This window comes from Pelecanus crispus, chromosome 1 (assembly GCF_030463565.1).
Source record: "Pelecanus crispus isolate bPelCri1 chromosome 1, bPelCri1.pri, whole genome shotgun sequence".
Classification (NCBI taxonomy): Eukaryota; Metazoa; Chordata; class Aves; order Pelecaniformes; family Pelecanidae; genus Pelecanus; species Pelecanus crispus.
The window spans coordinates 210,776,358-210,791,098 of NC_134643.1; the positions used below are offsets into that span (position 1 = coordinate 210,776,358).

Genomic DNA, 14,741 nt, shown 5'->3' on the forward strand with positions numbered 1-14,741 from the left:
CAGCCTGTCCCAACAGCAGCCTGCTCATATCAATAGCCATTCCCCTGGATTGCTGCCATGCCAGAGTGTGGAAGATCCAGGCTTTCCCCTCAAGAAATCTCATTACTCATGAAGGCAGAATATTCTCTGGCCTCTTCTTCCTTTGATTAATTTTTCCCTCATGTCAATAGCTGAAATGAACAATTGCCAGATACCTCTTTGCTTTATCAGTTAGCAAAGCTGATGGCAAAGGTCCTGATGAGAATGTTTAGAGGCAAGGGAAACACTTCCCTGCGAAAAGAATTAGCCTCAGAGCCTGCAATGAGAAGGGGTGGCTTTGGAGAATGACAGCAGAGAACAAAATATCGTCTTTTAAAACAAAGAAGTCGATGTTCTCTGGACTTCTGAGTCCTGGCTATGGACATTCGGAGTGTATTTTTCTCCCAGTGTGTGAGTACACCAGCAGCCCCATCGATTTTGTGGTTATATCAGGAGGATGATCTATAGCTTTTTGGAGAGATGCTAGCTCTCTGGAGAGAACCACTGAGATTTCATGGCGAGATGTATCACAATTGCTATAAAATTGCAATTTATCTGCTAAATTCTTTTTGACTGAGATAACACCTTGCCAGAAAAGTGAAGCTGCTATGATTTTCTATAATAGCACTCACAACATTTATGTACCCTTACTTCTTGCATATCTGCCTGGTGAATATCTCCAGGCCAGAATGTAAAGTTGCATGATATTTACAAATCACAGCTTATTCCACAATTTGCTTTGTGATGTTGACAAGGGCTGAGTAACAGAAGGTATGAAGCATTGTAGTATTCCTGTCTTTGTTGGACGTTTTCACATGTTTATAGTAAAGCACAAGCATAGGTGCACTCAGGACCAGAGGTGGTGTTGAACTATTAAACATGCCCACGAAAATCTGATGTGTTCACAAAAGCTAGACTATTATCTCAGATCTCCCTTTATCCGTTCCTTTTCTCCTGTTGATGTATCTGTTAGAAAATACTGTTTGGGATAGGAAGGGATTATATTTTGTCCACTGTGCCCTCCAGTCATTTTCTGGTTTTTTTGTTCAGCTTACTTTATATTTTGAATGTAATTTACTTGTCTTTTAAAAAAGAATGTTCATATAATTAGTGATTTGTCAGTGAGACACCGTGCTTGTGGTTTCCAGTTTTCCATTTTTTTCTGAAATTTGAAGATTTGAATCAAAAGAAAATGAATTCTTCAGTTTAAAGCTCAGTGGCTTCAAAATGCATTTTAATTTTCTTTCTGGTTCTCAGTTTCAATCCAGAGGACCTCACTTCTCAATACAAGTTCACATATCCTCCAATCCTGGATGCATTATTGAGCTTTTGAACACTTAGTTGGTGGACAGAATCCTAAGGAAAAGAAGAATGCAGAAAAGGAGGGAAAAAGAAATCAGAAGACTTCTACAGAAATAAAACTCATTAAATTTGTTACTTCTATCCATGTTACAATTGTGGAAAATGTATTTATGGAAGGTTGTTTTTTTGTTTTGTTTTAGCTTTACAAGCTAAGGCTGGAAACAGCACTTAAACTCACAATTGATAGTCTATAAGTTATTTTTATGGTTGGCTTTACTACTTGTTTATATGACACATCTCACAGAGATACCAGGCATTTAAACATCAACCAACTACTGGCATTCAATGAAGCTCATTAGTTTTAATTGTATTTATTTGTATGCCTATTATAGTAGCATTTACCAGCTGAAATTAATATTACCTAGATTGATTTCTCCATCAGTTGTCTAGACTCTATCCATAAGCAATACAGACAGGCAACTTGAGAAAGCAAGTCATGCCACCTGTCCTAAATGCCCTTCTGAGGAAGGGATGAATCACTTACCGAAGATGTTTCTTTTCTGATCACAGGAAGAGCCTTGTTTAAAGTGTTTGCCTTTTGTATACCTGCAGTTAGGCCAAAGGAATTGTGTCCATAACAAAAAAAACAGGAGCTCATCATCTATGTAAGCCAGGTATAAGCAGGGGAAGGAAGACAGTAGCGGAGGTGGAATCTCTTACCCAAGGATCCAGCAGATCAGTGACAGAGTAAATAAAATAACCAGTCTTCAGCTTTCAGGCCAATTTTTTAGTTCAAGCCTTTCCTTCTCCTTTTTAGTCAGTGTGAGCTCTGCTATGGGAGTCAGTGGGAACAGGATGAGAGCCTGGATGGCTGCCTGTAATGATTTAAAATTGGTGGGTTTATGTTTATCTGTTCAGAAATCACTGCTATACTTCACATATTTTCCAACCAGTGTCACATCACTTTGTGTTATTGGCTGCCTGGGGAGTTGTATAACAGAGAAGTGTCCCACTCAAAACTTGCTAATGAAACTTCTTTTGCATTGCAGTTGACCTGGACAGGTTGAATGATGATGTGAAACGTTACAGCTGCACTCCAAGAAACTACTCTGTCAATTTAAGGGAGGAACTGAAGCTGACAAATGCAGTTTTCTTCCCCCGCTGCCTCCTTGTCCAGCGCTGTGGAGGAAACTGTGGCTGCGGGACTTCGAACTGGAAATCCTGCATGTGCATGTCAGGGAAAACAGTGAAAAAATATCATGAGGTATTTTCACTCTTTTTTTCTTTGTTACTTCTTTTGGGTATTTATTGTTTACATGGATTCTGAAGGCTTTTCTCAGAGCTATGTGTACTGCTTATATAGATTATCATGTTATATTGATCATGCTATATCATGTTATATTATCATTATGCTATATGATGTTATGTTACCATTATCATGTTATATTATCATGCTTATGTTGGTGATCATGTTGGATCTGCAGTGCAAAAATCAATGGGCAAAAATCACTGACTGCAGTGACGTGTTGTAGGCAAAGATGATATCATTTGGGAGAGACCAGTGTTTAAGTGAATGCCCCCTGTGGTCACGACTCTTCCTGAGGTGAAGGATCTGCTTAGGCTTCCAGACAGGTTCAGGTAGCCTGAGAGTGGAGCCTAGACATTAGCATTGCTCTTGCTGTCCATGCTTAGATAGCAGCTTGGTGTCTTGCGGAGCAGCATTCACACCTTCCACTGCAGTAAGCCATAGAGAGACACACACCCACGGAGTCAACCTGCAAGAAGGCTTGATTTTAAATAAGTTTAATATTAATGTCTTTAATATCACATTACAATATATACATAGGAGCACAGCTTCAGGATACTGCAGTTTCTCTTTTTTCAGAACTTCTACTATTTTCTTGATGAACGTCTGCCTTTGGGATATACGGTAGATACAAACAATTGCCCAGCAATTTACATTTGGAAGTGGTGAATGAGCAGAGTGGAAGGAGGTTATATATGTGTTAGAAAGGGGTTTTAACAGGTATTTATGGGTAAGTTAATTTAGAAGAAGTTGGAGAGAACTTCTGCCACCTCTCTGTGTGGATGCTACCTCAGCATCCTGGTGAACTATGTCGCAAGAATGAGGCTTATATCGGACTGATTTTTCCCAGGAAAGGACTGATACAACCACTGGAAATACTCTTTTTAGTAACACAGAGACATGTGTTACTTGAGGCATTTGACTGTACTTCCTCTTGTTCCATGCTGTGTCTTTGAAAATTATGACCATGCTTGGAAATGACAATTAAGTCACTTGTAAACTCTCTTCCCTTCCAGATTTATTACCTGTAGGAAGCAGCTGAATCTTTCGGCCTTAGTTTTTTTCCCACTCAACAATTTTTTAGGAAGGCAAGATTTTTGCATAAGAATGAAATCCATCATATTTCTTTTCAATCCATTCAGAATACATTTACAGAGGAAAAAAACAAAGAAAGAGCATTTTATATTCTTGCCTCTCAATCAGTGTTTTCAGAACCACATGTGAACAATGTTCACTAAAATGAACATATCTAGGAAAGTTACTTGGTATTATTATATTATTTTATATGTTTATATAGAATATATATTATTTATTATTATATATTTTATATTATATTTTCTTATATTATATATTATTATAATATTTCAATTGTCTGAAAGTAGACATGCTGACTTAATTTCTGATGCATATCTCTTATAAGAGCCTGATTTGCCACTTGGCTTAAGTCTCAAATGAAAATGAACTTCATGGACTTTAAACCTGGATGTGGTATGGTCTCATACCATAAAGACATTAACTGGGGAAACCCTAGGGCTGCAACTGCAGACAGCTGTTGAAGGTCAGACATTTGCTCACTGTGAGCAGTGTGGTTACTCTTTTCCAAGGTTAAGAGATTTTTCTCACAATTAACTGCAGAACACAGCATACTCCACATCAGCTAGGACTAGAGAATAGTTAATTTATCTAATTCTAAGCAAGATGCCAGGGATGACCCTGGTAATTACAGAGTGAAAAGCTTTATCTCGGTGGTCAAAACGTTAATTGGAAAAAAAATTAATAGGTATAAAACACCTAGATGACTATGAGCTGATAAAATGAACTCAGAATGCTTTATGTATGAATAAATATTTATACAGCACCACAACATTGTACAAGAATGCTAAAAGACCTGGCACATCCTTCAGAGAGCAAATAGTCGACTAGACAAAATCAGACATGGATTAGAAGATGGTTAAGAGATAAAGAGCAAAGAGGTGGAAGAGTTGAGTAATTTTCTACATGGGAAGTGGCTACCTGTAGGTGCCCCCAGCACACGGATTAAGTGTTATTTCATGTATGATCTGGAGGGAGGTGAACAGAGTGGTGAAAAAATGACAGCTAGCACAGGAGATAACATAATTTAACAGCAGAGAAGACTGCGAGGGATTTCAGAAGGCCTATGTAACTATTTATAAATACAGTTTAGAAAAGCAGCAAGTATTAGGATGAGCAGTCTCGAATATTTATTCCTATAAAACTGGGTGTGTGAGGGGAGGAGGGGGAAATGAGGGGTAGAAGTTGGACTGAAGGTCAACTATTGAATCACTGTAAAGAGCTTCAGGAAAACAGTTTAGTGCAGTGGTGATGGGAAAAAAACAAGTGATAGTCTTCTTCAGGAATAGAGGTGAACAGGTGATAAACCAGCAAATATTTATTATGGCCTGGATAAATTGGTGGGGTACTTAACACTGGGTTTTGTCCATTGGTGCTTAGAAGGATACAGGTGGGAGTAGAAAAGATGCACAGAAGCAGAAAACATACGTCAAGAGAGATATAGGAGAAGATACACATCAAAAACATTTGTAAGGAAAGTGGCTCAAAAGTTTTGAATTATTTAATTTAGAAAAAAATGAGAGTAAGAGAGGATTCAGTGAAAGATAGAAAATAATGAATAGTACCTAAAGGAAAATTAGGTCTTCCTAAATAATCTTTTCCTTAAGAAAAGAACAAGTAGAGTCTGAGAGAGACTGAAAGGGAACTAATTTAAAATGATAAAAATGATTTTGAGTTTTTTGCACAGTAAATCTATATGGAATTTCAATGCTTAAATATGAGTGGTACATAATTCAGAAGGATTCTGAGAGAATTAGAAGTAAAATATAAACTAAAGAATCCTGCATCACATCTGTGTCAGAACTTAAGCCAACTATTAGCAATGCCTAGAAAAAAAACACCTGACTATAAGCATGTTATCAAGCACTTATTTTTTATCAGGTGTTTGGAAGCATCTGGTGCTGGGACACCGGAATATCACACTAACCAGGTATTGGTGACAACCAGGATGTCACGACATATGTCCACTGCAAATTAATCATTAAATTCATGAAATTCAATATTGACACTAATAAATCACTGCTAATTTATTTCACTAGTTCTTTGTTCTCTGAAAACCATATGAATTCAAGACAGCATTTCAGCTTTAACATTAAATGGCCTTTGTAAATTTAAATTTAAACTTAATCCCTTAGGGATGAATTAACAGCTCACTGAGCAGAAATTTAGCCAAGTGGCTCCCATTAACATGAGTGGAAGTCATGCAGATAAATTCACGTATGACATGCTAAAGATGTGTCCATTAATTTCAGTCCAAAATATTTTCCACTTTATTATTATTATTATTATTAGCCATGCACAGCTAATCAGTTTTATACGTTGTTCTCCTTCAACACTTAACTCTAATTTTATTGTCATTCAGAATTAATTGCATATATGTCCTGTGAAGGCACCAGAAGGCAGTAAAAGTGCTGAGGAAGGGCATCTCAACATTCCACTTCTAGAACCATGGAGCTGGTTTACTTTTTTCAAAGCGAATTTGAAACCCCCTAACCTTAACCAAAAAGCCTTTAGTTGCATAACAAAGGACAGAGCTTCACACTTTATGAAATCCCCAGTGCTGCTAATTTGGTTAAAAATCTCTGCCTTCTGCTGCAGGAGAATATAGGCCAGATTCAAACACAAGTCTCAATTAATTTGATTTACTTGCAAAAGACACCAGAAGGAAGTATATGGTAGTGGAGCAAAGAAGGTGTTGGTAGGAGCTGAACCTGAATCCTGCAGACCCCAGACCGCTTCTCTTGCCAGGCTGATTTTGCCTAACCACTGTCCTGGAGCTTCATCTACCGAGCTGGACCCACCAGAGCTACTTGTCCTGCACATGGATATGCTTGTCCTCAACAGTAAAAATGCAACTGGAGATCACTTCAAAGTTGTCTGGCATTTCTGAGCTACCCAGTATTTCTGTGTGAGAAAGACAGGCAGGCAAATTTTCCAAAAGCGATAGGCTCCTTTTTGGCTTTGTAGCCAGTGCCTTGCAGTGCCGGAGTAGCTGCATGCAGGCAGCTGTGGGGACACTGATGCCCAGAGCGTTTGTTGAGAGAGAGGCTTGTAGTCCAGAAAGATTTCAAGGTTATCTTCTCCTTATGCTCTTAATGGTTTTTAATTCCCCCTTAGCTCCTATTCAAAGCCTCTCACTGTACTCATCACTGAGCGCTCCCTCCTAGTATTGCAGGACTAATAGCTATCACGTGTAGCCTTTAATTTCCCCAAGCTGTGAGTGCTGCTCCAGTTCCCTGAACAGACTGTACAGCTCTTTCCTATCACGTCCAATTGTAAGAAATAATGCAACAGCGGGGAAAATGAGAAAATGAGAATGCCACGGTAAGGGGTATCTTTTTCTTTATTGCCCTGGGAAATGCTAATAATGAGATCTCGGGTCTTTTTTATAACCTGGAAGTTTGCCATAACTTTACCAAAATTCTCAGCAGTTTCCAGAAGTAAATGGGTTCATAAGTTGAGTAAACAGATAAGTTTTATGGGTGGGGTTTTTTTGCAGGAGTCTTGTGATGCTCTGTGGTTTTCCACAGCTTCTGGGTTTGCTGGAGACCAGAGCTTAAGGGCGAACACTCATGACTTAACCGCACAGTGTCACAAACACTGCAAACCAAACAGGCCAAGTGCTCCAGTGTCTCAAAACATCTCTCAGGCACAGTCTACCATAAGTGATACCGAGTTATGTCACAAGGGTCCGTGCAAGGGAAAGACAAAGCAATTCATGGAAATGCATGCAGCAACCGTAATCAAAGGCTCACATCTACCACTGTCTAACATGTTAAAAGGGAGCTGAATTGAAAATGTGTTTTCAATTGCAGTGCATTTCTTTGCAAATGCCTGGAGCTGCTATTTAGAGAGAGGGGGGCTCTGAACCTGGAGATCACCCAGCCCAGAGGAGGTGTGGAGGAACTCAGGCCAGGACTCAGTTCAGCTCGGGCTGCGGCTGTGCCATCCACCCAGCATGCACATACCTCAGAGAAACAAGAAATCAGTTTCCCCATCACATTGCTGGAACTGATGAGATGTGAAATGAGTTTCCGTGAGGAATAAATGCTCTTAAGGTAGCAACCAGAATTTGTCAGAGTGTATAAACCTCCACAAACACAGTGCTGAGCAACACAGCTGAAAGGCATATAAGGAAAAAAGCAAAGTGGTGAAAGCTGATTGCATCTTTCACCTACTTGTCTCTCCTGTAAAGACTGATGCATTTTTTACTGTCTATATCATGCTTCTTTCCCCCCACCCTTTTTGAAGCATTATACCTCCATTCAAGTTTCACGTTGACTGGAGCTTGTCTGGTGCCTTCACAGGACATGCATGCAATTAATTCTCAATGACAAGGTTTAGATTAGTGTTAGGGTGGCTATTTCATAACCTCTTGCTGCCCTGAGAGAGGTAGCAGGCACCTCAGAGTACCTACACAATACTAAGTATTTGCACAAGATGCTGGGGCATAGAAACAGCTTTAACGGGACCCAACTTCGTAAAGGGAAAACAAGACAGTAGGGAATATTGTTGGGGAGAAAAGAACAGGGGAGCAGGGGAGAAAGTAAAAAGGTGACATGGGACTTCAGTAAGACAGAGGCGTTGTTGCAATGGAGATAAGAAATGTAATTAATACAATCTGGTGTTGTGGGGGCTTTTTTTCTTTTTTTTCTTTCTTTTTTTTTTTCAGAGAAATTAGAAGCAAACCTTAAGGAGGCACTTGAGAGAGCAGACAATAATCCTCACCCTGTCTTTACACAGGGAAGCATAACTGGATAAAAATGATACAAATGCTGCTGATACAACAAAAGAAATTTGCTAGGGGATTAAAAAGAGCTGGTGTCATCAAACAAGTATGCAAGGAATATGGTCTGATTTTTGTATGTCCTGGAGTTGATAGTACATGTATAAAGTAAATAAAAGGTTGTAATGGTAATAAAGGCACAGAATTAACCTGACAAAAGAGTTAATGCATAGCAATATTATACAAGAAGTAGCAATGGGTTTTATTTGGAATGCAAATACAAAGAAACAGAATGAGTCAGAAATGACTGTTAGGTCACAGGATGAGCAGAGAGAGCACAGAGGTGCAGTGAGAGCAAAATGGTTCATTTTTTACTAGATGTCATTCAGAGAACTTTCATTTTCATCTGGAAGATAAGCAAGTGAGACATCCTGTGATACATGTGTGGACAGAGAGGCAATTTGGGAAGGGGGAACACCTGTATCTGGTCAGTGAAAAAGCAATAGCTGGAGCCATAATGTGTGACCAAAAGTAGATCACCAAAAGTGAGGGACTTGTTGATGTCACGTATGTCAAAAACATCATAGCTTTAGTGACTGTTTCAGATGCCTGAGTTTTAAGCCAATTAAATTTTTTTCCTATGTTTTCTATGTTAAAACCAGGTGTTTCTTATTCATACAAATAAAAAAATAGAATCAATAATTCCATCTATATTTAATAATCCCTTAGTTTGCTACCACTGATCAGCAAACGAACTCTTTTTTCTTGTTCCTGATATCCTATAATTATCTCTGGTAAGAAAGAATATGGCTTTGGGTCTGTGTCATTATTTTAGGCTATGTTCCTACTAGAATAAAGGTTCTTATGCTAAATTATGAACCATGTTCCCATAATGCTTGGTTTCTTATGCTCAGAGCACAGCTAAACTGTGTGTGACCTTTGGATTAGAAAACTTTCAAAAATTGCGGAGTAAGATTTTTCATCTGTATCAGAACTTGGATCTGTGTTGAATGTTTTGCACTTCTGATGCTTCCTCTTTCAAGAATCTCAGACAAATATAATTTGTTTTGCATGCTAGAATGATGGTATTTTTAGATGAGCAGGAGATCAGATAATGCTGCATAGCAGGATTTTAAAATAAGTTCTGCAAAGTACAAATTTCACTATCTAAAATAGCATCCAGAGTTGCTCTCCATCTCCATGTCACTGGAATATGAAGCTAACCAGATATTTGGTAAGCCATAGTCATGTTATTGATTATCTGTGGTGTTCTTAAGCTAAGAAAAAAAGAAGAGCTGATTTTTAAGTGAGGCTTCAGATTTCTATTGGTGTTTAAACTACTGGTCAAGGATTTAACAAAGAATGTTATTATTGTTCCTAATAAATAAAGTAAATGATAATAAGTAAAAAATGGCTATGAGCAACTGGATACCCCTTTTTTAAATTATTTTTAAGAAGTGTTGACTGGCTTTCCTGTTACTCTTTGCTTTTTATTAAAACAGAAATGAGCCATCATGGACTGTCATGGCTAAATGTTGCCTGACTTCAGAGGTAAATGAAACATGGCTAGGAATATGAGCAAATGCCGCAGGGAGTGGTTCACCTCATCTGGCTCTACCCAAGTAAAGCTGCGAGTCCAGCCTATTGGCTCCTTTCCTAGTTATCAGAGCTAACCCCACCAGAGGTGGGTGTTTCAGGTGGATCGTTCTCTGGAGTCACCTCTTTGTTGCTCCTTCTACTGGAGAAATGCCGGATATGGGTCAGGGTGAACAGGTTATCTCCAGCTGAGTCCTCTCCTCAGCAGTCATCACCACTCTGCTCTCCTCAGCCCCTGATCATGAAATGCTTTTACAGATCTGCTGAGATTAGAGGGGCCACTGGGCCATCAGCCCTGACCTCCTGTGCTTCACAGGCCACTGGAGAGCACCCTGCTGCCCCCAAAGCAAGACCCAAACTTGTACTGTATACCTTCTGGAAAGGCAGCTGTTTTCTGATGTCCTCAAACAGGCTGGGAACCTCATGGTTCCTTGGAGGGCTGTCCAGGCGATGAGTCGGCCTGACTTAAACAAGTGTGCCCTAATTCCATTTGAGTTTTCCCAGCTTCAGCTTCCAGACACTGGCTTTTGTGATGGCTTTGCTCTCTCATTTAAACAGTCCTTCAGAAGCTAGCATCCAAATTCAATGCATGATCAACAAGCAAGATTCCTGGCAGGGAAGTATATTTAAGCATTTTCTTTATATTTCCTTCACCACCGCCCCCAAGGAAAATTATGCATAGGCCACAGTCCTCTCACCTTGAAACCTCTCACATGCTCAGGCATATCTACAAAGTAAAATGCCATCCAGCATATTGGTGTGCTTCTATGGAGCTGTCTGCACAATAAATGCTACAAGGCCCTGATACCCTTTTTTGTATTGCCTATAAATGCCAAATCCAGCTCAGAAGCTAAGTCCTCTGTCTTGATTTTATTTTTATTGCTTTAATAGTTTTATGGCCGTAATTAACTCAGTGTTTGATGAGGGGGACCTGAACAGCTGAGGCACCACAATTTGATTAGTAGTGAGAGACATTGCTCCTTTAATTTAAAAACTGAAAGGTTATTCTTCTTTTTTGCCCACACAAAACAAACCTTTTGAGTATTCCAGACTTTCGTCACATCCATATTTTCTTACAGCTACTGATCCCATCAAAAAAGGAGCAATAAAGTGTCCTGAACAAAATTTCTTTGAACCGCTTTCGTTAATTCGGTAGTTCCTCACCTTTAAGGACCTGACCACATAATGAATAAACAGCACCTATTTTCAGAATAAAGAGTTTTCTTTCAGCTATGGTGGTCACCGTAAATGGCCTTACTTCCTGATTCTTTTCAATTCCCTTGTATAGCTGAAACTAAAACTAGTAGATGGAAGCTGGACGGAGAGCTTTGAACATCAGTTCTGTGATCAGCTATTAAAGCCGTCCAATTTCAGCTGTGTTCAAACACTGCTTTCCTGTCTCATCTGGGAAGTGCCTGCCAATTCATTTTTCTACTCTTATCAGCAAAGCCCATATACTGTGCTCATGTTTCTTAATATAAAACACAGGGAAAATCCCCAAGCTGTCAGGAGGTCTGTTAGCTTAAATACAGCCCACATCTTTGCTCTCATCCCATTGCATACTTTCTTTTGCTCTCAACTGAAAAAAGCAGATCTACCTACCCATGATCTTGGAAAGTGCCAATCATCTGAATTTGTCAGATTTTGATGAAAGGCTTCTTTAAATAAAGAATTTTATCATGGTTCAGCATCAGCTGCTGTACTTGATTTTAAAAGTATGTTTTCTTACAAAAAACATCTTTGAAGATGGTGTCTACTTTCAGCTCTGTAATAATCACAGCAACTTGATTGGGTTCAGTTCCTCTGTGTTTTGGAAGACAGTATGGTACAGGGAATTTTCCTGCTGTCCACAGGGATTTATTGCATATATTGAGGCATTCAATGTTTGAAATCAATTCAAATCCATTATAATTTTGTTGCTTTTAAAAAAAAAAAAAAGGCATCTGCATTTCTAACACAGAAAAGTAATAATATCTTCCCAACACATTAAGGCAGCATGTCTGTACCTTGCTTAGGCGCAGTCCTTCCTCTCAGTATTACGTAGGTTAAACATAAATTTTATCACAAAGGGAAGGACAAAGTAACAGACTGTATTCAGTGCTTATCACTTTCATTACATCCCACAGCCTTCCTATCCTCCAGCCATGGATGGCAGAGAATGAATGGTCTCATTCTAAAGGCTGCTCACCTGCCTGCCCTTCCCCACCTGCTCTGCACCGCATCTGTGGTTAACCTTCGGCGAGTCATTCGTGCTTACTCTTGGGGACTTTCTAATTTTGTTGAAATTGCTAATACTTTGTTGATCTGGTATGCAGCCCCTTATTCCCTCTCCTTCCCGAGACCAACTCAATCCTTGTGTGGTGTTGCCGTCAAAGTACAAAAAGTACTTTGTAAAAAAAGAGGATTATTAATTGAGTAACAGTATGTTCTGTTAGTTAGGGGACCTGTTATTCAGGGCAGAAGTGTGGGTGTTTCTGTGATTGAGACACTAAAGACATTTAGGTCCCACTCCCCACTTGACCAGTGGCTTTGGCAGGTGATAGACAAGACAGACTTCTCTCCATCTTTTGAAGAAGCAAGACAAATCTAGCTGATCTAGCAGTCACTTGGCCAAGCTAGCACGAGTCACAACAGCCTGCTAAGAGGTGAGATGTGTTAGCTCTAGTACCTTACCAGTGTGTGATTTCTGGACTCAAGTGCTTGAGGCCAGAGAACAGAACAGACCAACCTGCCTACACTGCCAGCTGTGGAGCTGTAGCCTTGCTTTCTCCGTGTCTTGCTCCCCATCAGTAAATAACTGATTTCAAAAGGGAAAGGGCCCTATAATGCCACGGGTAGTTTTTCTACAGATATGTTGCAGAGCCTTGATCAAATCAGTTTCAGGTTCTCCATCTATACAAGTTTGACAATGATGCATATCTTTCTGTGCAATGTGCTGTGAGATTTGGGAAGAAAAATGCTGTGGGAGAGTTAGTGTGTTCTTAGTCTTAACTCATTTGTTGTACCTAATCAGGCCAGAAATGGGAAATTAATATCGTTTTTGTTAAACTACTGTAGGCCTGTCAACAGCAAACTAATGAAACAAACCAGAGGATTTCCTCCCCTCAACCTGCACTGCCATGCTAGTGGGGGTATGAGCTCTTACACAGCAACTCAGCCTTGGGTGGTGGGCTTGCAAAATATGCCCCTGAAAACCACCATCCTCCTCAGCTTTTTCCAGTCTATGGTTTACATACTTACACAATCACTGAAGATTAGATAGGATGCAACATTATGGCTGTTTTCCACATATCCACAAGACCATTTTCAGGGAATCGTAGATTCATATAATAATATGGGTTGGTAGGCAGCTCTGGGGGTCATCTAGCCCAATCCTCCATTCAAAGCAGGGAGAATTTTAAAATTAGATGAGGTTGCTCAGGGCCTTGTCCTATTAATTTTGACTGACTCCAAGGTTTCTGCAACCTCTCTGGGCAACCTGCTCCAGTGTTTAACCACTCTCAGTATTTTCTTCCATATACCCAAATAGGATTTCTTTTGTTGCAACTTGTATTCGTTGCCTTTTTTTCTTCTTTATAACCTAAAACCCTCTTTTTAGGGGTCCTGGGGTTATCTTGCCTAGATAGAATTTTTTCAGAAGCCTCTTATATGATGTATACTTGCCTAGGAAATAATTGCTTGTTTGTTTGTTTCACATTATTCACAGTAAATTCTTAAGAAATTATTTAAATTGAGGCAGAGATTTTTAAGATAAGCCAACAAAAGTCAGATTCCAGAGAAACTTGATGGGATCTGGCACATACTTTGCACTAGCTCCATTCATCTCCTTCTGCTTCCCACAGGCATTTCATTTTTGGACCAATTCTAATGATACGTACTTCAGAAATTTCAAATTGCATAAAAAATGTTCCTTGTTCTTTAGAGCAGAAATATTATACAAGTGAGAGAAGGGGCAGAGCAATTAAAATATGTATGGGACTGCAAAGACGAGCCAAAGGAAACATGCTTGCTAATTCGCATGCAAAGGAACAACTCTTGACATGGTTAGGGAACTGCACGCTATAAAGATACCTGATGCAGGAAGTAATCCAATCTGTCAAAGCTCCAGAACAAACAGTACAGCAGGATGTCACAGGTGGAAAGAAAAAGCTGGAATTAAACCAAAAATGTGTCCAAATTAATGCTGGTCAGGGCCATTAAGGGCTGTTGGTGCCCTCAGGGACCCAACACTCTCATCCTCAAATCTCTAACAGCGTTTTTCTAATCAATGCATTTGTGTTGATCCTCCCAGGTGCTGAAATTTGTCCCTGAGGCTGGGCATCCCAGAAGAAAAGGCAGAACCAGGAACAACATGGCCTTAGTAGATATACAGCTGGATCACCATGAGCGTTGTGATTGTATCTGCAGTTCAAGACCACCCCGATAAAAAATAAATAAATGAATAAAAGAAAAAAACAAGACACACTAATTGCAGCTTACTGGACGTTTACATTTAAGCAGGATTGCTCTGAGGACCTTTACTCACTAATGATTTGAACTTGCTAGTAGCCTGCCTTTGCAATTAGCAAAAGTGATCGCTGTGTTTCAGCATAGCTGTGCTGATTAGTGCCATGGCAGCTGAACAGGTATATTATAGATTTATGTATCAGCATCCAAGAATATAGGATTACGGTTATCTGTAGCTAGATTCTGAGGGTTGAG

At 39.5% G+C, this 14,741-nt stretch overlaps 1 protein-coding gene across 1 annotated transcript in view; it reads left to right on the forward strand.

The window, feature by feature from the left end:
• PDGFD (platelet derived growth factor D) overlaps positions 1-14,466 on the forward strand; it is a 147,371-nt gene extending 132,905 nt beyond the window's left edge. The window contains exons 6-7 of the mRNA XM_075726489.1: positions 2,370-2,584; positions 14,332-14,466. Coding sequence (XP_075582604.1) covers positions 2,370-2,584; positions 14,332-14,466 — 350 coding nt within the window. The remainder of the gene's footprint in view (positions 1-2,369; positions 2,585-14,331) is intronic.
• The last annotated feature ends 275 nt before the right edge of the window (positions 14,467-14,741 follow it).